Source organism: Carcharodon carcharias, chromosome 20, assembly GCF_017639515.1.
Source record: "Carcharodon carcharias isolate sCarCar2 chromosome 20, sCarCar2.pri, whole genome shotgun sequence".
Taxonomy (NCBI): Eukaryota; Metazoa; Chordata; class Chondrichthyes; order Lamniformes; family Lamnidae; genus Carcharodon; species Carcharodon carcharias.
This window is the reverse complement of record NC_054486.1, coordinates 100278081-100302309: the sequence shown is the minus strand read 5'-3', so window position 1 is coordinate 100302309 and position 24229 is coordinate 100278081. Positions and strand designations below refer to the sequence as shown.

Below are 24229 nucleotides of genomic sequence, written 5' to 3'. Positions count from 1 at the left end.
ATTTGCCTGATCCTGACTAGTAAGGAAAGGAAGTGTCAGAAGTTTAATTACTGAGTAGCAATCTTGAACTTAGTTTTTTAACCAAAATTCCGAGAGTTTATTTTTAAAATTTACACAAGATGTCATATCTCACTCAACATCATAGGCAGCATTTGGTTTTTGTTTTATATTTCATCTAAACAAGGACACTATTTTCTCCCTTCATCTCATGAAGGCATCAACTCTTGATCGGACATAGGTTCACTGGCAATACCCTCAAAACCACATGCCTTTCTTCACGCGTGGGCCTAGACAATAAGTGTCATTGTGTTTTTTCGGATCGTGGGAGCTTATGGTGTGCATTAATACACTTTTCAGAGGGATTTCTGATAGAGAACAGGATCTGTTTTCCCCAACTGTTTTACTTTTCTTACTTCAGGTATATTCAAGGCAATCTTTCAGTTATTTGCAGCCCTCACAGATTAGCAGGAAAGAGTTTTGGGACATTTTGGTCTGCACAGCTCTATTATACTTCACCTTTACCAACCAAACCATTGGAGGAATTGCAGGAGGAATTTTAAATGCCAACCCTTATGATTTTTGTCCATGGAAACTCCTACATTCCATAAGATCCAGAAAATCCTGATCTTTATCATGTTCCTTTGCTGAAAAAAGTTTTGATATCATAAAGTCACAAAGCATTTATAAAAAGTTTAATTTATCAACTTGCAGCAAGAGTTTTTTTTACATGATTAACATGATTAGCCAGTTACATCATGCTCAAACAAACAGGAACATCTGCTTCATGTACAACCAAGTGATTTCCCCCCCTCCAAGTTGAAGGGGGAAAACTTCAACCAGTTTATCCAGTGTAACAATGCACACTTCAACCCAAGTTTAACTGGATAGCTTTTTTCCATATGAATTCACAACTTTCCTTCAGTACAAAAATCACTGACTGCTCAAAGATAGCAGCATTGGTTTTGATCTTCCAGAATTCCCTCAATTTTAGAATGGTCCATGCATATTGGGAGATAGCAAAGGTAAACCCACTTTTCAAAAAAAGTGAGGGAGATAAAACAGGGAGCTAATGGCCAGTTAGCCCGACATCTGTAGTAGAGAAATTGCTGGAATCTATTAGGCACATGGTAACAGAGCACTTAGAAATCATAGTATAATTGGGCAGAGTCAACATGGATTTATGAAAGGGAAATCATGCCTGACAAATCTGTTGTAGTTTAAAGTTATAGCTAGCAGGGTAGATCAAAAGGAAAATTAATGGATATAATGTATTCCAATATTTAAAAAGAATTTGATACGGTGCCACATATGAATTTATTACATAAAATTAGGGTTCATGAGATTGGAGATAATATATTAGCATTGAGGATTGGTTAACAGAGTAGGAATAAACTGGTTATTTTTGGGTAGGCAGCTTGCTTGCAGTTGGTGGGATACCGCAACAATCAGTGCTTGAGCCTCAGCTATTTATAAACTATATCAATGACCTAGATGAGGGCAATATATCCAAGTTTGCTGACGATATAAGGCTCAGTGGGAGCATGCAAAGAGGCCAGAAGGAATATAGACATGTTAAATAAGTGGGCAAGAACATGGTAGAAGGAACATAATGGGGAAATGTGAAGGCTTTAACAGGAAAAATAGAAAACAAAAATTTTTAAAAAGGTGAAAGATTGGGAAATGTTTGCATTCATAGGCAACTGGGTGTCCTTGTACAAGAATCATAAAGTTAACATGCAAGTACAACACACAATTAGGGATAAATAGTGTTAGCCTTTATTACAAAGGGATTGGAGTAAAAGAGTAAAGTCTTACTTCAATTATATAGGGCTTTGGAGACTGTGTACAGTTTTGGTCTCCATACTCAGAAGGGTACATTTTCCCTGGAGGGAGTGTAAAGGTTCACTGGCCTGGTTCCTGGAATAAGGGGATTGTCTTACGAGGAGGGATTGAGAGATGACAATGGAACATATAAAATTCTTAAGGGGGTTTAAAGGGTAGCTGCTGAGAGAATGTTTCCCTGGCTGGACAGTCTAGAACTAGGAGGTCATAACCTCAAAATAAGCAGCCAGCCATTTATGACTGTGATGAGGAGACTTTTTTTCTCACTCAAAAGGGACTGTGTTTGGAACACACAATCTCAAGATAGTCAGTTGGTCAAGTGTATTCAAAACAGAAATATAGATTTTTGGATACTAAGGGAATCCAGGGATAGTGTGGGAAGGTGTAACTCTTTCGAGTACAAACCCGTTTCCATCTGTTTCAGGTGAAGTTACATTGTTTCATAGTTTGCCATTGCAAGATTTGAACTCTTGAGTGGGAAGGTCTAGTTGAGGTAGATGAGCCATGATCTAATTGAATGGCAGAGCAGGTTGAAAGGGCCAAATGGCTTACACCTGCACTTAATTATGTTCTTATCAGCTAGATCATGAGCAGAAAGTACTGTCCATCTAAAAAACTTGTGCATAATAGTGTTGCCCCATTTCACTCGACAACTTGCTGTCAGTTTCGTTTTTGAGAGCTATGACATTGAGAATTAACCTTGCTGTTTGAAATAGATTAATGGGATGTAAAGAAAAACCAACATTAAAAAGGTCCCATTGTTAAATTAGTGCTTTTTACAACATCACTGCTTCTAACCTGCGACTTTTCTGGTCTGTGACTCAAGTGTTTCACTGGATAAGTAATGGTGTCATTGCCGTAGCTCATATCTAACTCACTTTGACAAAGCACACACTAGTCCGAGGCACATGATTTAGGATCAATTTCTTACTGAAAAGGAATATGGGGATAAAGGACTTCAGACTTCTAAACCTAATCACATTTAATCATTATCTAATCACAGGTCTAAAACTGTACAATTTTTTTTTACACAGAAAAATTACCCAGTTATATTTGTTTTTCATCAACCCAATAAAAGATAACTGTGCATTGAATCCTGCAATTAAAGTAAGAAACAGCTCATAAATATTGCCAGAACTATATGATTTTCTTTCCACCTAAAGTTTAAATAGTGGTTTAAAGCAATCCACCAACAGGTAATTTTGGGATGCATACTTGTAAGTCAGCTAGCTTTAAGTTACGTCCTCAACAAGCTACAAATATCAGTCAGATATGCATCAGACTGGATATCTGGGTTTTCATTCAAATTGTTTGATCCAGACATCCTCAACAAGCTACATATATCAGTCAGATTACTTATTTGTGTATGGAAATCATATTTTGAGGGGAAAAAATGAACTGTGCAAGCAGTTCGAATTGAGACAGGAAAAATAGAACTTTCTGTTTAAACTCTGTTTATACCTAGATGTGCGCTACATGATCAGAATTTGAGGGCTACTGAGGCAGATTAAAAAATTCAAGTAATTGAAATTGAAAAATTAAAATAGTTTAAAATTGCTAAGAATGGTCAAGGTGAAACAAATGTTTTCTATAGTTTTCCTTCCATTCCCTCTTGCCATGCCCATGGTATATATGCCTCTCCTAGGTCAGGTGGAAGGGCCAGAGGTATATGTTGCTCACATGCAGCTGCTCCAGCCCAAATTCTCCGTAAGTCAGTACCAAGGACTATGTTGAACGTGGCTTGCCTTTTCAATGAAGTGAACTTAGCGCCCCATCGTTGGCATGACAACAGATGGGCTGGTTAAGGTCGAATCTTCCTCCTTCCACTGTGATGTGACCGTCTTTACTTGAGTGTAGAACTGAATACCCTAGGATAAAATTGAAAAAACAGAAGTTAAAGGTTGCACGCATGCATGGCTCTTGGGTTTCAGGGTTGGGCTCAGTATTACTCAGGAGTTGAACTGTTTCAACTGTTGAAATCTATGCATCAGACTGGATACCTGGGTTTTCATTCAAATTGTTTGATCCAGTTCTAGGGCTTCCAGGATTGTTCCACATCTTTGAGAATTAAAGATTAACCTCTAGGACACAGCTGTGAGGAAATACACCAGAAAAATCAGGGGGCTGATAAAGTTTAAATTTTCTGTGAACACCTTTATCAATTATAAAATTATCAGACACGGGAATAAAGGCTGTTGATAGACTGAAGAATTATCCAATCAGGTACTCATGAGTCCATTCGCTTTCCAATGGGTGTAGAAAGGTGGAGTGTGGAGATAGATTGGTTGGAGGTAGGAGACCACTGATTGAAACCTCCAGGAATATGTCTAACCAGAGCTGGCAACCCTACTTATGACCAGTTGCACCACCACTAACATTAAGTACATCTGAAATACTGAGCCAGGACCAAATCCTGGAGCAAGTGGGATTCAAATGTAGCTTTACACATCATAAAAGTTGAAAGCTCTCCAACCATAATGTATAGGTGTGAAATTTACTTGTGAGGTGCCATTGATAAATTCCTGGTCCCTCATTGGAGTGGACATCCTAGTAACAACCAGAAAGGACACCTGTATTCCCCTAGGCCTCAGGATACTGCAGAAGGCTAGGACTGGGAAGACCCCAACCCACAGTGCAACAAAGAGCAACTGGTTAAACACATCATCCTGTGACGTTTATATTATTGCTGCCTAACTTGTTCTGGCTTAGAGACAAACATACCTGTTTGCCATAGAAGTTGGTATCACCCCTGAATGAGCCTCTTGATCCAGTAAACGAGAACATGGGCAATGGAACTGGGATAGGCACATTTACTCCAATCTGAAAAGGAGGATTAAAAAGCCATAATTTACCAAAGAGGGCTCCAAACAGATGCATCAAATAATGGGTAGCAGCCACATCTGAGCAGAATGTGAATTCCTGTCTGGGATTCCCATATGGCATGCTGATACTTTACTTTGTGCTTCCCAACAATGTTTAGTGGGCAGATCAAAGACAGGTTAGTTGGAAAAAGGGGAGGAAAAGGAGAGAGAGAGAGAGAAAAGAAAGCCAGATGATCTTGACATCTATAGGTGCAGGCCGAATTTCAGGTTAGTCTGTCCTTTCTGCTTGGGAAGAAGGGAGAAATTAAAGTGATATTATTTAACATAGCTGTAACCAGATAGTGGTTTTGGAGATTATATTTCATTATACAAAAAGTCAACTGATACTGTACTGATTAAATGAGAGGACAGCAACTTACACAATAAAACCCAGAGGAGCATTCGACCTTAAACTATAATTTAAAGAGCTAGAGCAGAGAATTAATCTCTTGGTTTAATATTTTCTTCCATATAGAAAAAAGTTCTCAAGCACTATTATATACATGTCGAAGTGACATGCTCTCCAGGAAGGTCTTGCTGACCATACATAATCATTGCTCTAGTTTCCTCTCTAATGCAGGACTACCATACATTCATACTGTTAGAAAAGAAAAACAAACATGCATGTAGGCTGGGCATCTCGAGTATCGCCTCAGAAACCAAACAGGTACACCCAGCTCTCAGTCATCATCTACATAGATGCCAATTCAAATAAAGCTGGGTATGCCCATCTGTGGAGATATGTTTAAAAACGCACCTGTCCCACATCAACGTGGTGTGTGAATTTACGGGCTGTGGCACCATTTGTGGTGAAGATGGCAGTGCCGTTTCCATATGGGTTTTGGTTGATGATATCAACAGCTTCATCCAGGGTATCTGCTTCAAGGACTACTAGGACTGGTCCGAAGATCTCCTCAGTATAGCACTTCATTTGAGGCTATGGAGTAAAACAAAACAAAAAAAGCCTTAATAAAAGGTCTTGCGATGGTGCACACTTGTTGCTACTCTTTGCAGCACAGTCATCAGACCTAGTCTGATTCTACTTGGTTCACATACACCCCTTTGTTATTTTTAAATAACGACACTGTCTAGCTCCCTTTTAAAATAATTTATTAAGCCTGATTCAAAGACAGCAAAGAACTTCACATTCTTTTTATATTCTGAATGCTACCCTCTCTTTTTGTGAAAATCTTAAAATTTGTATCCTCATTACAGTGTTGCCAGCCTGTGGAAATGATCCATCACTATTTACCTTATTATAACTCTTAATAATGTTGAAAACCTCTCATCAGGTTTATCCATTTAGGCTATAGTGAAAAAGGCCCAACCTGTCAACCTTCCAATAATTGAGGCACATCTCCAGTAACACCCGAGTGAATCTACATTACACTATCCTTTCGGAAAGAAGAAAACTCAGGCATGGTCAGACTACATAAACTCCATCCAACTTCCTAACTGAAGATTCTACAAGCTCAATGTCTCAGCCAATTGATGGCTGGAAAAAATCAGTGTTCTTCTTACCTTCACTGCTGCAAGGATGGTGGGACCCACAAAGTTACCGTTTTCATATCCTTTCACCTGGATCTTCCGGCCATCCAGTAGCAACTTTGCACCCTCCTCCACACCACTTTGGACCAGATCACACACTCGGGTCTTTGCCTGAGGGGAGACGAGAGGACCTAGGTCAGAGCCCGGCTGGTCACCTGGGATCAGGGAGAAAACAAATAAAATGACATATGTGGTCAACCAAGCCAACCCCTTTTGGATTAGATAATGTAGGAGGAATATAGAGCAGCTGTTAGGACTGTAGTCAGAGCATGTAATAAACAGGTTCCTCTTCTTCATTCCTCCACCATATTACAAACTCCAAGAGAAAGTATTGCTGACAGTCCAGTCAAGACAGCTAGTTAATAAAAGTTTAACTACCTTAGGCATGTAGGGAAATAATGGATTTGGCCAGCTTGTATACATTTAATACCAATTGTTTCACCCAATAAGATCATTTTGTCACACTGAAGAACTTAAAGCTTTTTTGGTTATTCCTGCAGTGAGGCCAAAGGTAAAATGGAGTCTCTTTTAGAGAAAAATAATCATTTCATACCAGTTCATGATAACGGGTGTTTTTGGCGTTCCTTCAGTGTCGTTGGGTTAAAACCCTCAAACTGTCTACCTAAAGCTTTGTGGGAGCATCTTTGCACATGGACTAGCAGGTGGCAAGGCAGCCCACTACCACCTTCAAGGGACTACGACGAACTGGTAATAAGTGCCAATGATGCCCATGCCCCACATTCTTGATGGTGAGAGAGCATGCTTTATGCTTACTCTGAAAAGTCTGTTTCACATGGTTGCAATTATGAAAAACAAAAACGTGGCTGCAAGAAAAGGCCACCCAGTCCATGCAACTGCCCCTGTATTCCACAACTTGGCTCCAGCACCACACAGGGTCACTTTTCAATTTTCTCTTACTTCTGTTGTATTGAGAATGTAATTGCACCTGCATTGACTCTCAGTTTCTTTGCCCTTTCCACCAGTTCAGGCAGCCAATTTCTAGCTTCCCCGACCAGGACAGCGGTTGACAGGGCCATGCAACGTTGTCCAGCTGCTCCAAAAGCTGCACCAACCAGCTGATTCAGAGTGTTCTCCTTGTTAGCATCAGGCATCACGACTCCGTGGTTCTTAGCGCCCTACAAGGAATTCACAGATAAAGGAAAAGGTGGAATGGAGGTTCCTTCCTGTAGACTCAAAGCAGCTACATGGTAAAATTCAGGTTTAAACCATTCTATACGCATTGGAGGCACAAACCTCTTTTCCCCCCCTCCAAAACCTTCACAGCACAGGCAAAAACTGGTAAGACTGAATGCCTAGTACACTAATTATAGTAGAACTAGAAAAACAGGGCTTTCATACAAAAGAACCTTTTCTGCACTACCATACAACAATGATAAAGGGCTGATCTCCTGCCATCTGCAGTTTGGAGTAGGATTTGCATTTTGCAGGGGGGAGAATTGTTATGATATCCTTCCCCAAGTCAGACATGTCCTGCAGCCAAGAGATAGCTGGATCATTTACACTCAGACTACTGCCCATACTGCTAAGAGTTAGATGCTTGCAACAAGGATCATGTTGCTTGTGATTCACTCCTCTCTCTCCCACCACAGGGCTTATGCTGGGCAGCTCCCTACTACAGCACAGAACTTAGCAACACCACAGAAGGGAAAGGACCCATGGTCAGAGGCCACAAGTTGGCATGCCAATACCTTGCATAACTTCCTAACAGCATCCAAAAAAATCAACCCATTTACTAACTGTCCTTCGAGATATTCTCTTCCTTTCCCACTGGAACTTTGCTGCATGAGTACTGTTCTGTTATCATCTTCTCCCCTTTCCCAGCCTCTTTACTAGTTCCTTATGTACAGCAGAAGTATATGGCATAATAAGTCTTTCAGGTTAGAATTTGGAAAAGATGTCTTGCATGCCTAATCCTCAGCGAGTGTAAGTTGTTGCGCTGCAACAGCAAAAAAATTTGAAAAGATACAATGCTGCTCAACTGAGGTCCCAATTATCAACATGAACTCCATTGAATGGGCAATGAAACTCACTCAGTGAGCCTATCAGGGCATGTGAAAGTATCATGACCACCAGGCCCATTATAGTTTAAACTGAAAACAATTACTTTTTTGTTTCTAAATAGGAATGAAATAATCCCTCTTGCTGTATGCACCTCAAATCAGATACTAGGCCAAATATGTCGAGAGATCAGCATCCTTGGTGTAAACTACATAAGAAATGGTCATGTTGCTGAAGAAATGGTCATGTTGCTGGAGTAAGGGATGGAAAGCTGGTAGAATGTACAGATTGTAAGTTTTTAAAATTTGCGCAATCATAGGAAAGGAAAGTTATAACATCTATGGGGAGGATAGATAGAGGCAGGGAAGGAAAAACAATATAAGTACAAAAACAGAAATACCTGGAAAAACTCAGCAGGTCTGGCAGCATCATTCATTGATGCTGTTTTTGTTTTGGATTTCCAGCAACTGCAATTTTTTGTTTTTAAAACAATATAAATAGTTGTTAAGTAGTACAGACTTGAGTAATGCTGAAAAAAAAGACAATTTTTGTCAAAGTTTTTGGTCTTGCACTCATCAGGACAATTCAGAACAAAATACCAATGTCAGGGGAAACAACATATTTAGACTATGAGAGCGCTAATTGGTTGGCAAGTGGACCCTGGTAGAGCTGTTGCCATGGAGAATGTTAGACTAACTCCAAGCATAATATGAAATTTAAACCAGGCAGCTTGACTCTGATTCCCCAGGGCAATTAATGTCTTGACTAATGAATGGCTGTCACTTATTTGTTTAGCTGAAACAGGCGCAGAGCGTATACATGTTCTTTCTATCTGCAAAGAACAGGGCCTTGTGTATTAATACACATAACTTCCAGTACATGCAACCGCACCACACTGTGAGCCCAAATGACAATTTTAAATTGGTTGTCAGTGTAACTCTTAGCACACTGAGGATTATTTAGCAAAAGTTGTCCAATCACAGAATCACATCTAACGTTGATCACTATGTTTTGAGTTTTGTAAGTATGGGCTGGTTGGGTACAGACTGTATCTTGCCTGTTGCGAACAGTGGAAGGAACATGCTATTTGATACGATATGATCCACCCATCTTTGGGACGCATGGCCTACATACCTAGCATCTCACTGGCACTGAACTTCATATACCACGTTATTCATGTGACAGAACAACTTTTTGGCTTGATGGCAACATCCTGTTAGTGGCAAAAACCACTCATGTTGCTACTGAATAGTTGCAGCATGAAACAGCTAGCTTCACCTGTTACACAAATTAAGATAGATTACCCTGGAAGGGCAAGGCAAGGTCAACTAGACACTCTTCAGGGCTGAAAGTGATGGCCTTGGGCCATTCATGAGTGTGTGATATACAACATGAAATGATCTGATCAGGGCAGCCATTTGCCCACAAGATGTCTTTGAAGTGCCCTATTTTAGCATCAAGCTTGCAAGGTGAACCTACCTTCACTGGTCAATACACACCTTGGGACTCTTACAGTTCCAAGAGCGATAAGACTGCCTTATCGGTTCACTATGCAAACTTGATGCTGAAGTAGGGTGCAAAGATATCCTGCAGGATAATGGCTGCTCTGATCAGATCATTTCATGCTTTACATCATGCAACTCAAGAACGGGCCCAAGCCATCACTTTTGACCCTGAAGAGTGGCTAGTCTACCTCACCCTGCCCTTCCAGGGTAATCTATCAAAAATTTGAGCAACAGATGAAGCTAGCTGTTTCATGCTGCTACAATGTAGTAGCAACACGAGAGGTATTTGCCACTGTTATGAAGTGGAGCTAGTTGGGTGAGTTATTTGTAGGCATTGGGAATGAGTTTTAGCTTTGAAGTTAAGTTTGATTTGTATTTCTGTATCTGTGGGTTAAGAAAGGTCAAAAAGAGTTTTAGAGCAGAAATTTTCAGTTGGCGTGCGGGGTGGGCCTGACATGCCGGCGCTTAAAATCATGTACATGGACGTCAGGTATGCGTCCCGCGATATTTCGTTCAGAGGGTGTGCGGAGTTGGCTGCACGTCCGCTGATATGTAAACGGCCTATCAAGGCCATTAAGGGAGTCATTGATGTAATTGTTAACGTTGCTCGTCCAACCTTAAGGTTAGCGATCAGGCGAAAAGGTCAAGCGACCATTGCACATTTTAGGAAACCTCAAACACAAGTGGGATGAGGTTTCCTAAAGCTTTTATCAAATAAATAAATAATTTTTCCCACAAAATCAAAATGTGTCACATGAGATGGGACACATTTAGTTGAATTTTATATCTATTTGTTTAATAATTACAATAGCTTTGTGCCTCAGGGAGACTGAAGTGCTCTTTCGCGCTGGCCCTGACTCTCCCTCCTTCCCCCACCCACACAGGTAGCACTGAGCGCTACGGCTCACATCTTACACTGGGTGGGCCTTAATTGGCCTGCCCGTGTAAAACGGTGGGGCGGAGCCAATCGCAGGCAGCGATTGGCTCCATGACTGCCTTGCCTGCTGCCTGAAAAATTCAGGCCCTAGTTCCACTTTTAAAAAATGCTTGCTTTTCTAATGAGAGTTTATGACTTAAGTTAAACAGGAGCAGAAGTAGTGGACAGTTGCCTAGCAACAAGGATCCAGAGGGGCAGGTCCCTTCCACAGACACACAGAAAAACTAAAGAAACAGAGTTTTCTGCTTCAGTTTGAAGCCAGAACCCCAAAGAAACTGGGCACTGGGAGAGGGAGCTGCAGATTTCCCAAAAGAACCAAAAAGGTCCCAAGGCCAAAGGAGTAGGACAGAGACAGGTGACCTTCTAGTCAAAAGGAAGGACAGGAACCTGGGTAAGGTCCTGTGAAGTGAAGTTAAGAGTGAGGTGCAATGAGAAAAGCTCCATGCTTCAGATTTAAAGAGACAAAAGCTGCAGAAAGCAAATTTAAAGTGATAATAGCTTGCAAGAGGCAAGATGGTCTAAAAAGACAACTGTAACTCTTTGCTATGGGCATGTGAAGCAGTGGTACTGTTGACGGCTGAGTTGGTGATAAGTGTGTGTGTGGAAGACAGCTTGAATGCATATGGTGACCCGGGGAGAGGAACATCAGAAGGAGAACTCAAAACCCTGGAGGTGTGCCCTTACAGAAGGAATATGAGAGAAAGTGTCGGTTTGGGAGAAGATTTCAAATTGAGTTCTTGGAGAGTGGAGATTGGAAACCCTCGTGTGAAAAACAGAGTTGAGTGAGGCTGGTTGACTCACGGTGTGACAAGCATCTTGTGGTTGGGGTTTAAATAAGGAGAGATCATAGCATCGGCTGTCACTAGATTTCAGAGTGTGGGCGTGTCTGACCACAGGGTGCCGATTGGTACATCGACTGTGTACTTACTGTGGACATTATAGTACAAGATAGCTTTTATATAACTTGTGTTATCCTTACAAATCTGTATGTATTTGTAAAGTTATAGTTGTGGGTGAAGGAGTATTGTAATATACTTCATTTTTTCTTGTTTAATGAATTGTTAAAAGTTAATCAACTGATTCCCAACTCAGTTCAGTAGCTACTCTCCAAATATCTAAACAAACAAAAAGTTAGAATCTATCAAGCTAGGTTCCACTCTGGGATCAGGCTTGTCCAGGGACATCTACCAGGGTCCACTTGTCAACCAGTCAGCACTCTTCTCATAGTATATGTTGTTTCCCCTGACATTGGTATTTTCTTGCGAATTATCTTGAGCGCAAGATGAAAAGCTTCAACAAAAAAATCCTTTTCAGTAATTCTCAAAGTCAAATTTCAATACGGGGAGGGGTGCAGAATCAGGAAAAATAAGAGATTTTGTAATTGATTCTGGAAGTGAACCATAAAAAAAGAGTCCAAATGTAAGGGAATGAAAAGGATATTCACCATGTTTGATTGGACTCTCTTGCCATTTTTGGAACCTCTTGTGTAGATGTACTCTCCTGCTTGATTGGAACCAACAAAGCTGATAGCTTTTATAGCAGGATGGTCACAAACAAAGTTCACAGCTATAAAAAAGGTGAAAAATAAAATGCATTACATTATTCCCATATTTGCAGCCTACCAGGCACAGCTAGAGACAACTGCAACAACAGGGTAATAAGGTTGAGAGAGGAACAGAACGACTTGGAGAAATGTTATTGTAGTACCAAAGGTGCTACTTTTTTTGTCTAAGTCTTGAATTTCCAAACTATTGTAGATGAGCACATCCTATACTAGAAAAAAAGTTCAAAATTCATTACCCCACATTGCTTTAAATATCATGATTAGTTAACACATACTGCAATAAAGTGTCATTTTCTCCTCTCCACATTCCAAATAATGAGTGAAAAATCATTACAGGCAGTGCTCTAGGGAATTTTCTATATTATGTCTTATCAAGATTCTCAAAGAGAAGTTCTTCAATATGCTACACAAACAAATGAGGGGCATCACATGGGACATCAACCTGTAACAACACTGCTAGACTGGTTAAAAATCTGAGTATGATCCAAATTCCTTTAATGTGCATGGAAGCATGAAAGACAAGTTGGAGAACAACAGGTTATTCACAAATCATGCTGTGGCCATCAAAACTCAAACATGTTGACTAGTAAATCCTCATAATTAAAAAACACCTTCAGGTCGGTTCCAATCTTGCACTGATTACGTTAAGAAAAAAAGCAACAAATGCCAGATCTGTGGTGGAGCTGCAAAAGGAACTGGTTAGATTTATGGCCAACCTTACTTCACTTCACTTAAACCCTAGCAATGGAGACTTTCAATATTAATGTTATTTATCCTGATCTCACTTAAACCCAGGCCACTTGAAGAGCAACAGATAGGTGTTAGATAATATTTAAGGGATTGGTACATGCCAAATTCAAAGTTTTTAAGCCAATTACAGAAAAGCCAAATTTCCTACCATCATGCTGCCCATGGATAATATTAAGGGTTCCATCTGGAGCTCCTGCATCTTGCAACAACTTGGCCAGCAACATGGCTGCTCCTGGCACACGCTCCGAAGGTTTGAGCAGGAAAGTGTTTCCGCACACCAAAGCCATAGGGTACATCCAGAGTGGAATCATGGCTGGGAAATTAAAGGGAGTAATGCCAGCGCACACTCCTATTGGCAGACGGTAAGTGAATGTGTCCATGTCTTTGGTGATGGAGGGCAAAGTCTCACCCAGCATTAGAGATGTGATGCTGCAAGTGTGTTCAACGACCTCTGTAGGGAGAAAAGCAAACATATCACCAAGTATTATCAGAGAGGACAAATTAAAACCTCTATATTTCTTGTCATTTGAGTTGTACAAGAGAAATTACCATCATAGATTTTTGAAAGACAATTTCAACATTTTGGGAACAAAGGCACAAAAAGCTGGAAAGGAAACGAGTATTTGCGATTGACATTAGGGTTCTAGAATCATTCAAGAAGTTAGTAACAGATTTGGAGGGGGACACCATGGATTATGATTTAGTGGGCCAAATAACTTCCCTCCCTCAACTATAAGTGTATTTGTGAAATTTATGGAGCCTAAAATTTCAGGAAATCATTGATATGCATTTATTTAGGACTGCACATTACTCACGCAAGCCTCTGAAAACATCTCCTTCAGCATCTGCCAAGGTTTTTCCTTGCTCTTTTGTGATGAGCTTGGCAATTTCAGTCTGTTAATAAAGTAAAAAGATGCCTTGTTTGAACACATCATTCTGGGAGCAGGAGAACTGGGGTTGAGAAAGGCAAAATTGTTTTTTTTGTACCCTAGCTTTAACAAGTGATTATAACCAGAGAGATAAACACAGGTGTGGCAAAACACTTGGGCAGGGAATGGCAAGATGAGGGTTTGAACCCAGGATATGAAACACCAGGAGCTCCACTGCACTGCTACTGAAAATGGCGAGGGGAGGACAACACTTCCCCAGTGAGAAGGAAAGAATAGGAGAGCTAACTTTAATCTAGCTTACCCAGCAGGAAACTGACATGATTTCCTTTCTGCTAAAGTCAACCAACAAAAGGTAAAATCAGGTGAGGTGCGAGATTTTTGTGGATGGGTGAGGTTAAAACCAGGACCTAGGTACTTCAGGCTTGTTCTTATGCAGCTCTAAGCATTCGCTTCAGACTTGCACTGAAGTGAGAACACCTCCCTGAAAATCAGCAAACACATGGCGCAGGAAGTTGGAGCCAATCTTCCTTTTAAACTAGCATTCACAAACTCTCAGTAAAGGGGCTGGTAAATATGTGAAAGACTTGCAAACAATTGTGCGCTACCAGAGGCCATTTGTCTGTACACAGGATTCTCCCAATCCCATCATCCCTCCCTCAAATTTAAGGTTTCCCCTAAATATTTATTAGCACATCTGTACTGTATCACTTACCAGGTTGTCTTTGATGAGTTGCTGGTACCTCAGAAAAATCTGCTGCCGACTCATTACTGATGTTTCTGACCATGATGGGTAAGCACGTTGACAGGAGTTCACGGCAGCAAGCATCTCCTCCTGAGTGGCCTTTGGGACTTTGCTAATCACCTCATTTGTTGCCTAGAAGCAGCAAGATCAGGGAGAGCAGGACAAGTTATCACAATGAATCCCTGAATTCCCACTATAGGCAAAAGCAGTATGCATTTAAGAAAAAATGAAAAATACGTGAAAGCATTTTATAAGTCATACAATTCTGGCTATTAGCCTGTTTACATGTTTGAACTGTCAATACATAACTGCAACTTTTCTCACAGCTGCATTCAATGTAACTACAAAATGGTTCAACAATAGCACTGTGAGGCATTCTGCCATGAAGCACGAGGACACCTCCCTGGAGTTGCATCTCTGCTATAACAGGGAAACACCATGCAGAAATTCCTTCTTTTATCATCTCAGTAAGGGAGCTTTTATTTGGGAAAAAAATCCACACATGCCCATAAAGAAGCTTGTGAGCCACCTTTCCACAGTGCCAGTCCTCCAGCATACCCGTCATCTCAGCTAACTAATACACTGTTCCTTCATGATTTACCACTTACTCTTTCTCCTTACAATCCATGGATATTTCAAAATCGTTAACTTCATTTTTAAAAATGAAAATGGAAGAGAATGATTTCATAGCATATACAAATTCAAGGATTTTTATTCCTCAACAATAATGCCTCAGCACCATCTTTCCTGACCCAATAACCTGTGTGGGTTATTTGGCTACATGCTGCATAATTCAGTCATCTGGATTTTTCATATGAAAATCGATATTAAAAAAAGACACTTACAGGGTTGTGAACGTCAATCCATTCTGAAGTGTTTGATTCAATAAACTTCCCATCAATAAATAATTTTGTTGTTGGCTGCAAAACAAAATGGGGCAGTCTGCAAACAGACAGCAAAATACAGATACACTTAACCTGACTCAATTAAAATCGGAAAAATAACGCACACGATTTGAAATATTTTAACTCGGTACTTTGAAATTGCAGGCAGCAGAATCCTACGCTAACAATTTTAACATACAACTCTTTCTCCTCAACATCTCTCCTCGGATCCCTGGAAGATGCAAGTTGCCTGAAAACTTTTGGCTGTTGACAACTTGAAATGATCCAGCTTAAAGTGAAGCAGAAAATGGTTTAGTTTTTCACCCAAACTTTTTTCACCAAAAGTCAGTAAACTTGGCAGATTCTATGATTTATGAAAAGGGACTCCTGCTTAACCTAGTAGAATTACTCCCTAATGAATTTGCTAACTGATTACTCAGGGATGGCTGATCCCAAGTGGAAGGGAAGATGCATATGAAAATGAAAATTGGATTGAAAGAATGCCAATTCTTGAAATGGAAAGTGTGCAGAGGGTGGCATTTTCCATTGTTATAGCACATGGCACTTTGTACAAACATACTATTTGCTATACTATCTATTCGTTGGATGGATAATGGCTGTATACCCAAAGATCTTCTGTACAGTGAACTAAGTCACAACCGGCTGGACGTTCATGCCTCCGTTACAAGAATACCTGTATCCGAGATATGAAGATGGTCGATAGTGACACAGACAACTGGGAGGCAGTCGCAGACGGCTGCAACCAATGGAGGCTGATAGGAGGGGCTTTGGAAAAGGTGAGGTGAAAAAGAAAGCTTAGCTAGCCAAGAACAGAGCCCAGAGTAAACAGAAGCCAGCATCTGCACCTTCTCAGCCCACTCTTATCTGCAGCAGAGACTGCCATGCCAGAGTGGGGCTCCTAAGCTATAACAGGCAATGTTTAACACAGTTGACCACTACTGCGCAAACCAGTGTCTCATGAGATGGAAGGCTGCCAAAGACTATTTGCACTGGGGTGCAAAGATAGTTTTGAACATGACTCTGTAATTACTCTGCAGAGACAGATTGGTAGGAGTCCATGCTGGTGGGGAGAAAGACATCATGTGTACAAAACAATTACTGAAATGTAATGCTTTAAGATTTTGCGGGGGGGGGGGGGGGGGTGTGTGTGTGTGTGTGGTGGTGGTGGTGGAGGGGTGGCAGTCAGGGTGTAGTGGTGCAACAGGCAAAAGAGGGGAAACTCCAAGAAAATGCAAATAACTAAACTGCTAAAGCTCACTGTAAAAATTCCACCAAGCAGAAGCTAACCAATTTTTATTTAATATATGTGAAAGCAAAAAAAAAGCAAGGTTACGGTGAATGAGTCGGGTGAGACCAACTAAATTGCTCTTTGAACAAGCTGGCAAAAACTCAGGGGCCGAACGGCCTCCTTTTGTACTATTCTATGATTTTAAACAAAGTAATGGCTAAAGCCAATAGCGAAGGACACCAATTTCCAATTACGAAAACTGAGCCAAAGATATTTAAGGTTCCTTCACTCTCCATCCCAAACTTGGATTTTAACTGCTCCACCCTGATTTTCTTGCTTTTAACAATATCTATAAAAAGCTCTTTTGTTGCCGGCTGGGTTTGCTTTGCAAATTCTTTCATCTTTTCTAAGCTCTTTGTTGTAGTTTTCCTATATATCTAGTTTTCCTATATATCTTTCATGTGTACTGACTTTCATTATCTGCTCTTTATGCGCTAAATACTTTTTGTAAGAGTTTCCAAATTTGATCTAAATTTCCTATTCATCAGCCACTCACGGAGCAGTAAAGGTGCTGCAATGTAGGAGCAGCTGGGAAATGCTGAAAACTAGGATTGAAAGAGGGATAAAGATTAATAATAAAATGGAGGAGAAAAGTTTCATCAGAATTCATGGAGGAGAAAGGTTTCACCAGAATTCAATCATGTGGTTCCTCCATTAGCAAAAGCATTAACCACTGGTAAACTGTTACCCTTGAAACTTCTTTACAAAATTATCTTGTCACTTGGTGAGAAATTTTAGCATTTATTAAACTTAGATTACTTTCAATCAAAGCCTACTCCCCACAAAATGCAAAGCAAGGAGACCCTACAAGAATAAAACGCTGTCCTTAAGCAAGAAAGAGTAGAGTAGCATAAAATTAACCACTTGCATATAGGGCTGTCATTAATTAGATGAATGAGAGTGCCTGCTCCTGAACTAAGATGACTGGAACATTTGGCATCACTTTTAGCAACAGGCAATTGAGAAAGGAGGGCAATAGAAAAGGAAATTTGATAGAATTTGAAACGATGTTGACCCATCAATATGAAACAACTATTTTCTTTCAACAAACTATGTAGGGCAATTCGAGCTGGCTCAAACTTACCGATGATGAATAGCACATATGTCCAAATGGCGGAAAGATCTGAAACAGAAGGTAGAAAAGAGCATTATGTATCTCAACAATGCAAAATCAAACTACTCTTCACTGTTTCAACTGCATAGGAAACTGCCTTTCATCTCTTTCCCCTCCCTATCTTCAGCTCATGGTGGACTAGTTCACACTTCCTCCCAGCCTAGCTTCTCTCTTTTTGGAGCTTGTTTCAATATTTTCCCAGATTTCATTTAGATTAGTTACTCTGTGTTCAAAAAAAAAACCTTTTTCCCCTCACTCAAATATGATCTGCTTGTGTCATTCTAAAACCAGAGGATACACAACCTCTGATGAAAAGGTCATTTCAACCTTAAATTTTAACTATTATTCTCTCCACAAAAGCTGCCTGACCAGCTGAATTAAGAACAGTAGGTGATTCTGCCCCTCCAGCCTGCTCCGTCAATTTACAAGATCATGGCTGATTCGATTGTGGCCTACAACTCCACTTTTCTGTTTACTCCCCATACCCTTTGACTCCCTCAAGGCAAGTTTTCTAATTTCTCCACCTTCTTGACAATTAAAGTGCCAGGGGCAGCTCTCTACCTATCCATGATAGGCTGGGAATTCAGCACGTAAAAGAAATAGCATGTTCAAATGTCTTACCCATCATTGTTATGTGGCTGTGCTGAGTGTTCCATCCCTCTACAGTTAGCAGATCATTAACCTGCGTATTTTACAGATGTGAAGATTTTTGGCGAGTTCTTCTATATAGTTATTGAAAATGCAGCATAATATCCCCAAGCTTTAGTTTTCTATGTCTATTATTTCAGCCCACTTATTTTTTTAAAAATTAGAATAATGGAAATTGAAAAGTCTAAACCCCAACTTCAAAAAGGTAACAAAACCCAGTAAGTGACATTATATATTTTGGAGGGAAATTACTTTACAGTAACATATCACATATTACGTACACATTCAAAATGCTACTCTGGATCATTCAGGCTTCCGAAAAGCTCTTGATCACCGGGATACAAAACCCGCTTACGTAGCCATAGCACAAAGTACAGTTCAGATGTTCCAGTTACTTTATTTGGTGAGCCTTTCCTTCTGAAAGCAGTGACCTTGAAAGCTCATCAGGTAATTCTGGCTAACTGCTTATTGAAGTATGAAACTGTGACCAACAATATGCAGCTTTAACCCAGTGGATGAACAAAGTCCCTAATTTTGTCTATTTTAAGATGCAATTTTACAGGCAGGCAAGTTGTTACCAGATATCTAACCAACACTATCCCACCAATAACAGCCTGAATTCATCATTACATCCCTTCCACCTTTCCTGGTGATGGTGGGGGAGTCAAGTATTTTACTCTTGGTCTATGCCTGCACTAATAATTCACCAAGATGTGGAGCTCAGAATCAAAAGGACACTAAAACCCCACAACATGGTGCACTGAGGCAACAAGACAGTGAATCACCCACTCACACCAGAACTTTGGCCACTGAGGTAGCTGCTTCTTAACAGAAACACACTGTAAACTGTAATCAGGCAGTACCAAGCACAGATGACAAAGAATATGAAACTAGCAGCATTTCTCAAGCTGCCATCTTGACTACAGAAATTTCTCTGGTGCTTCTTTTCCAGCTTCTGAGCACTCCAAATACTAAGTAAAGCCTGTCACCCAAAAATGAAGTTAAAAGTTTGAGGGAAAAAAAACAGCCTACATCCTGGGAAAGCTCCATTCTCCTGAACCAAGGAGAGCTCAGGTAACTTAAAGGCAAGAATTGAAAGGAGTGCACCTGAGAATTAAAAAGCAAGACATTCAAGAGCAATTAAAGGTGGAGATATGCTTGCTGAGTTTTGTACATCTAAAAGGCAATGGTAAAGTGTTAAAAATTATGTAACAATTGTCTGATTACAGTACAAAGTATAAGGCCATGACTCTCCAGAGCAGTGAAAAGTGAATGATTATTGGGGGGAGGAAGTAGATAGTAGCACACAAGGTCACAGAGCACTGAAACAGTGGAGCCATCACTGCATCTGGAGAGCAGGTCACTAAGGATAGGTGAAGGATGCTGCAGACACAATGGTGTCAGGAAAGAGACAAGTGCCAAGTTGAGGGGAAAAAGACAACAACTTGCATTTATATAATGTCTTTAATGTAATAATATCCCAAGACACTTCAGAGGTGTGTTATCAGACAAAACTTGATACCAAGCCAGACAGCTCAATAAAAGCTTGGTCGAAGAGGTAGCTTTTAAAGGAGTGCCCTAAAGGAGGAGATAAAAAGGGAGAAGTTTAAGGAGAAATGTCAGAGTTTAGGGCCTAGGCAGGTGAAGGCATGGCTGCCAATGGTAGTGCAATTAAAATCATGGATGTGCAAAAGGTCAGAATTGGAGGAGTGCAGACACCTTGGAGGGATGTAGGGCTCAAGGAGGTACAGAGATGGGGGGTGGGGTGTGTGTGTGTGTGACAGCATATAGGAAAAGGCGGGAGGATGAGTGTTTAAAAAGGTGAGACACTGCTAGACCAGAAGCCAATGTAGGTCAACGAACACAGGGGTGATGGGCAAATGGGATTCAGTACAAGTCAGGAAACTGCAGAAAAGTTTTGGATTAACTCAAGCTAAGAAAATGGGGAACATAAACAGAATTACCTGGAAAAACTCAGCAGGTCTGGCAGCATTGGCGGAGAAGAACAAAGTTGATGTTTCGAGTCCTCATGACCCTTCAACAGAACTAAGTAAAAATAGGAGAGGGGTGAAATATAAGCTGGTTTAAAGGCGGGGGGATGGGGGGGAGAGAAGTGGGGGGGGGGTGGTTGTAGGGACAAGCAAGCAGTGATAGGAGCAGATAATCAAAAGATGTCACAGACAAAAGAACAAAGAGGTGTTGAAGGTGGTGATATTATCTAAAATGTGCTAATTAAGAATGGATGGCAGGACACACAAGGAACAGCTCTAGTGGGATGGGGTGAAATAAGACTAAAAGGGCATAAAATGTATAGATTTAAAAATGATGGAAATAGGTGGGAAAAGAAAAATCTATATAAATTATTGGGAAAAACAAAAGGGGGGGGAGAAACGGAAAGGGGGTGGGGTTGGAGGAGGGAGTTCAAGATCTAAAGTTGTTGAATTCAATATCCTGAATATTGAATTCAACAACTTTAGATCTTGAACTCCCTCCTCTATCCCCACCCCCTTTCCATTTCTTCCCCCTCCCTTTTGTTTCTTCCAATAATTTATATAGATTTTTCTTTTCCCACCTAGTTCCATTATTTTTAAATCTATACCTTTTATGCCCTTTTAGTCTTATTTCACCCCACCCCCACTAGAGCTGTACCTTGTGTGTCCTGCCATCCATTCTTAATTAGCATATTCTTTTAGATAATATCACCTTCAACACCTCTTTGTTCTTTTGTCTGTGACATCTTTTGATTATCTGCTATCACTGCTTGCTTGTCCCTACAACCACCGCCCCCCCAACACCCCCTACCTTAAACCAGCTTATATTTCACCCGTCTCCTATTTTACTTAGTTCTGTTGAAGGGTCTTGAGAACTTGAAACGTCAGCTTTGTTCTTCACCGCTGAAGCTGCCAGACCTGCTGAGTTTTTCCAGGTAATTCTGTTTTTGTTTTGGATTTCCAGCATCCGCAGTTTTTTGTTTTTATTTAAGAAAATGGGGATATTGGATGGATTAAGGTTGGAAAAACAACAACACTAAGAAAGCTAGTGAAGCTACTCAGTAGATTATAACAAAGCAGACATCAAGTAGTGTCCAATGGCCCAGAAAGAAACAGATCAGGAAGAGCAGTTAGTCATAAAATCTTAAGTATAAAGTAACTGCAGTTGTAGGAAACTGTTTGTGAAGGCGAACAGGCAAGCAGAGCACATGGAAGGTTGATAAAACTTTTTAAAAATTATTTGTTCATGGGATGTGGGTGTCACTGGCTAGGCCAGTATTTATTGCCCATCCCTAATTGCCCTCAAGAAGGTGGTGGCGAGCTGCCTTCTTGAACCACTGCAGTCCATGTGGTGTAGGAACACCCATAGTGCTGTTAGGGAAGGAGTTCCAGGATTTTGACCCAGCAACAGTGAAGGAACAGGGATATATTTCCAAGTCAGGGTGGCGAGTGGCTTGGAGGGGGACTTCCAGGTGGTGGTGTTCCGTGTCTGCTACTCTTGTCTTTGTAGATGGTAGTGGTCGTGGGTTTGGAAGGTACTGTCTAAGGTAGCATGGTGAGTTCCTGCAGTGCATCTTGTAGATGGTACACACTGCTACTGCTGTGCATCAGTGGTAGAGGGAGTGAAAGTGTGCCAAACAGACTGCTTTGTCCTCGATGGGGTCAAGCTTCGAGTGTTGTTGGAGCTGCACTCATCCAGGCAAGTGGAGAGTATTCCATCACACTCCTGACTTGTGCCTTGTGTTATGACCACAGCAGATATTAGTTGCTGAGCAAACCAAATCCCAGAGGGAAACTTGGCTTACGAGCCATAACCTTTTTTTTTGGTACTCCGAAAACAAGAAAACGTACTGATCTCAACAGCAAGGAGTCCAGTGACACTTCTGGTATTTTAAAAGTTTAAAAATAAAAGTTTTATCAACAAGAAGAAAAGAAAACTTAGGCACACAAGATTAGTTACAAAGTTAAAATTAATCTTACAAAACGTTGTGCCCAAAATACTCCCTAATGGGTGAGATCCACAAGAAAACACCTTCTAGGCAATACTCCCTTGTAGATGTTTAAGTATAAAATTCCAGTAATATTACCCAGGTAAACTGCTGTAGCTTTAATGAAGGTATACCACACGACCTCAAACTCTCTTCCATTCTTCTGTGGAAACCCAAGACTTCAGAACAAGACAGCTTTTTTCAGCCCAAGACTTCTCTGGCTTGACTGGATGGCTGATTCAAACTGTATCTTTCTCCCGGTCTAGAGCTGTATCCAGGAGATCATCTTCACACAACCAACAGCCAATCTCTAAGCTCTCCACGGTAATTCTAAAATACCTTCACGCCCTCTGCTTTCATCTCAGGTTCCATTGTTCTCACACCTCTTTGAAACTCAAATCCTTCCAAATATAAAATCTTTCATGTTTCTATTTTGTCTCTGCTTTTGGGTCAATAAAGTGTATTACCCTTGTAACTCCTGTAAGACGAAACATGTTTGTCACCTCTGTCTTCCCTCTGATATTCAAACAAACTTTCAACTTATCTACAAAAAAATGCAAACGTTAGGCCCAACCTATTTACTTGTACCTCAAATCCACCATAATATCTCATCACAAATGCACACCTAATGCCTCTATCCTTTCATGTCTTAAAGCTCCCAGACAACCTGTCTCTAATGACTTTCCCCCAGCTTAATCAAATCAGTTACAGACACACAGCCACAACCTTCTTCACAGAATAACAATATTCCCCAAAAATATCTGAGAAAAAAAAACCCATTCTCACACTTGTAGATGGTGGACAGGCTTTGGGGAATCAGGAGAGGAGTTACTCGCCGCAGTATTCCTAGCCTCTGACCTGCTCTTGTGGACATAGTATTTATAAGGTTAGTTTTTTTAATAAAAATATAATTTACAGGATTTGGGCATCACTGGCTAGGCCAGCATTAAATGCCCTGGAGAAGTCAGTGGTGAGCTTCCTCCTTGACCTGGAGTCCACTTGTAGGTAGATCCACAGTGCAGTTAGGAAGGCAGTTCCTGGATTTTGACCCAGTGACAGTGAAGCAATGGCGATATAATTCCAAGTCAGGGTGGTGAGTGGCTTGGAGGGAAACTTTCAGGTGGTGGCACTCCCATGTGTCTGCTGTCTTTATCCTTCCAGATGGTATGGTCGTGGGTTTGGAAGGTGCTAAGGAGCCTTGGTGAGTTTCTGCAGTGCATCTTGTAGATGGTACACAATGCTGCCACTGTTCATCAGTGATGGTTGGAGTGTGCAGGCTGCTTTGTCCTGGATGGTGTCAAGCTTCGAATGTTGTTGGAGCTGCACTCATCCAGGCAAGTGGAGAGTATTCCAAGACATTCCTGACTTGTGCCTTGTAAATGGTGGACAGGCTTTAGGAAATCAGGAGTGAGTTACCCACCACAGGAATCCAGTCTCTGCCAGTGTTTATATGGCTAGTCCATTCAATTTCTGGTCAATGGAAACACCCAGAATTTTGATAGTGGGGGATTAAGTGATGGTAATACCATTGCATGTCAAGGGGTGATGGTTAGATTCTCTCTTGTTGGAGATGGTCAGGTTGAAAAGCCATATTTTCAAAACTAAAGGGCCATAGCCCCCTAACAGCAGTAATAGCA

General features: G+C 40.8%; 1 protein-coding gene across 3 annotated transcripts in view; it reads right to left on the bottom strand.

Annotated features, from left to right (window-relative positions):
• Window positions 1–677: 677 nt before the first annotated feature.
• The window catches only part of aldh6a1 (aldehyde dehydrogenase 6 family, member A1), a 29398-nt gene continuing 5846 nt past the window's right edge, over window positions 678–24229 (bottom strand). The window contains exons 2-13 of one of the 3 annotated variants that reach the window (XM_041214649.1): window positions 18587–18647; window positions 17936–17974; window positions 15504–15600; window positions 14629–14790; window positions 13842–13920; window positions 13175–13477; window positions 12157–12278; window positions 7198–7387; window positions 6225–6406; window positions 5461–5640; window positions 4564–4662; window positions 678–3710 (exon numbers count right to left, since the gene is read on the bottom strand). In XM_041214649.1, the coding sequence (XP_041070583.1) occupies window positions 3606–3710; window positions 4564–4662; window positions 5461–5640; window positions 6225–6406; window positions 7198–7387; window positions 12157–12278; window positions 13175–13477; window positions 13842–13920; window positions 14629–14790; window positions 15504–15600; window positions 17936–17974; window positions 18587–18621 (1593 nt within the window). In that variant the 5' untranslated portion in view covers window positions 18622–18647 and the 3' untranslated portion in view covers window positions 678–3605. Of the gene's footprint in view, window positions 3711–4563; window positions 4663–5460; window positions 5641–6224; window positions 6407–7197; window positions 7388–12156; window positions 12279–13174; window positions 13478–13841; window positions 13921–14628; window positions 14791–15503; window positions 15601–17935; window positions 17975–18586; window positions 18648–24229 lie in introns of those variants that run through there. The other 2 variants (XM_041214651.1, XM_041214650.1) reach the window with 2 other exon arrangements.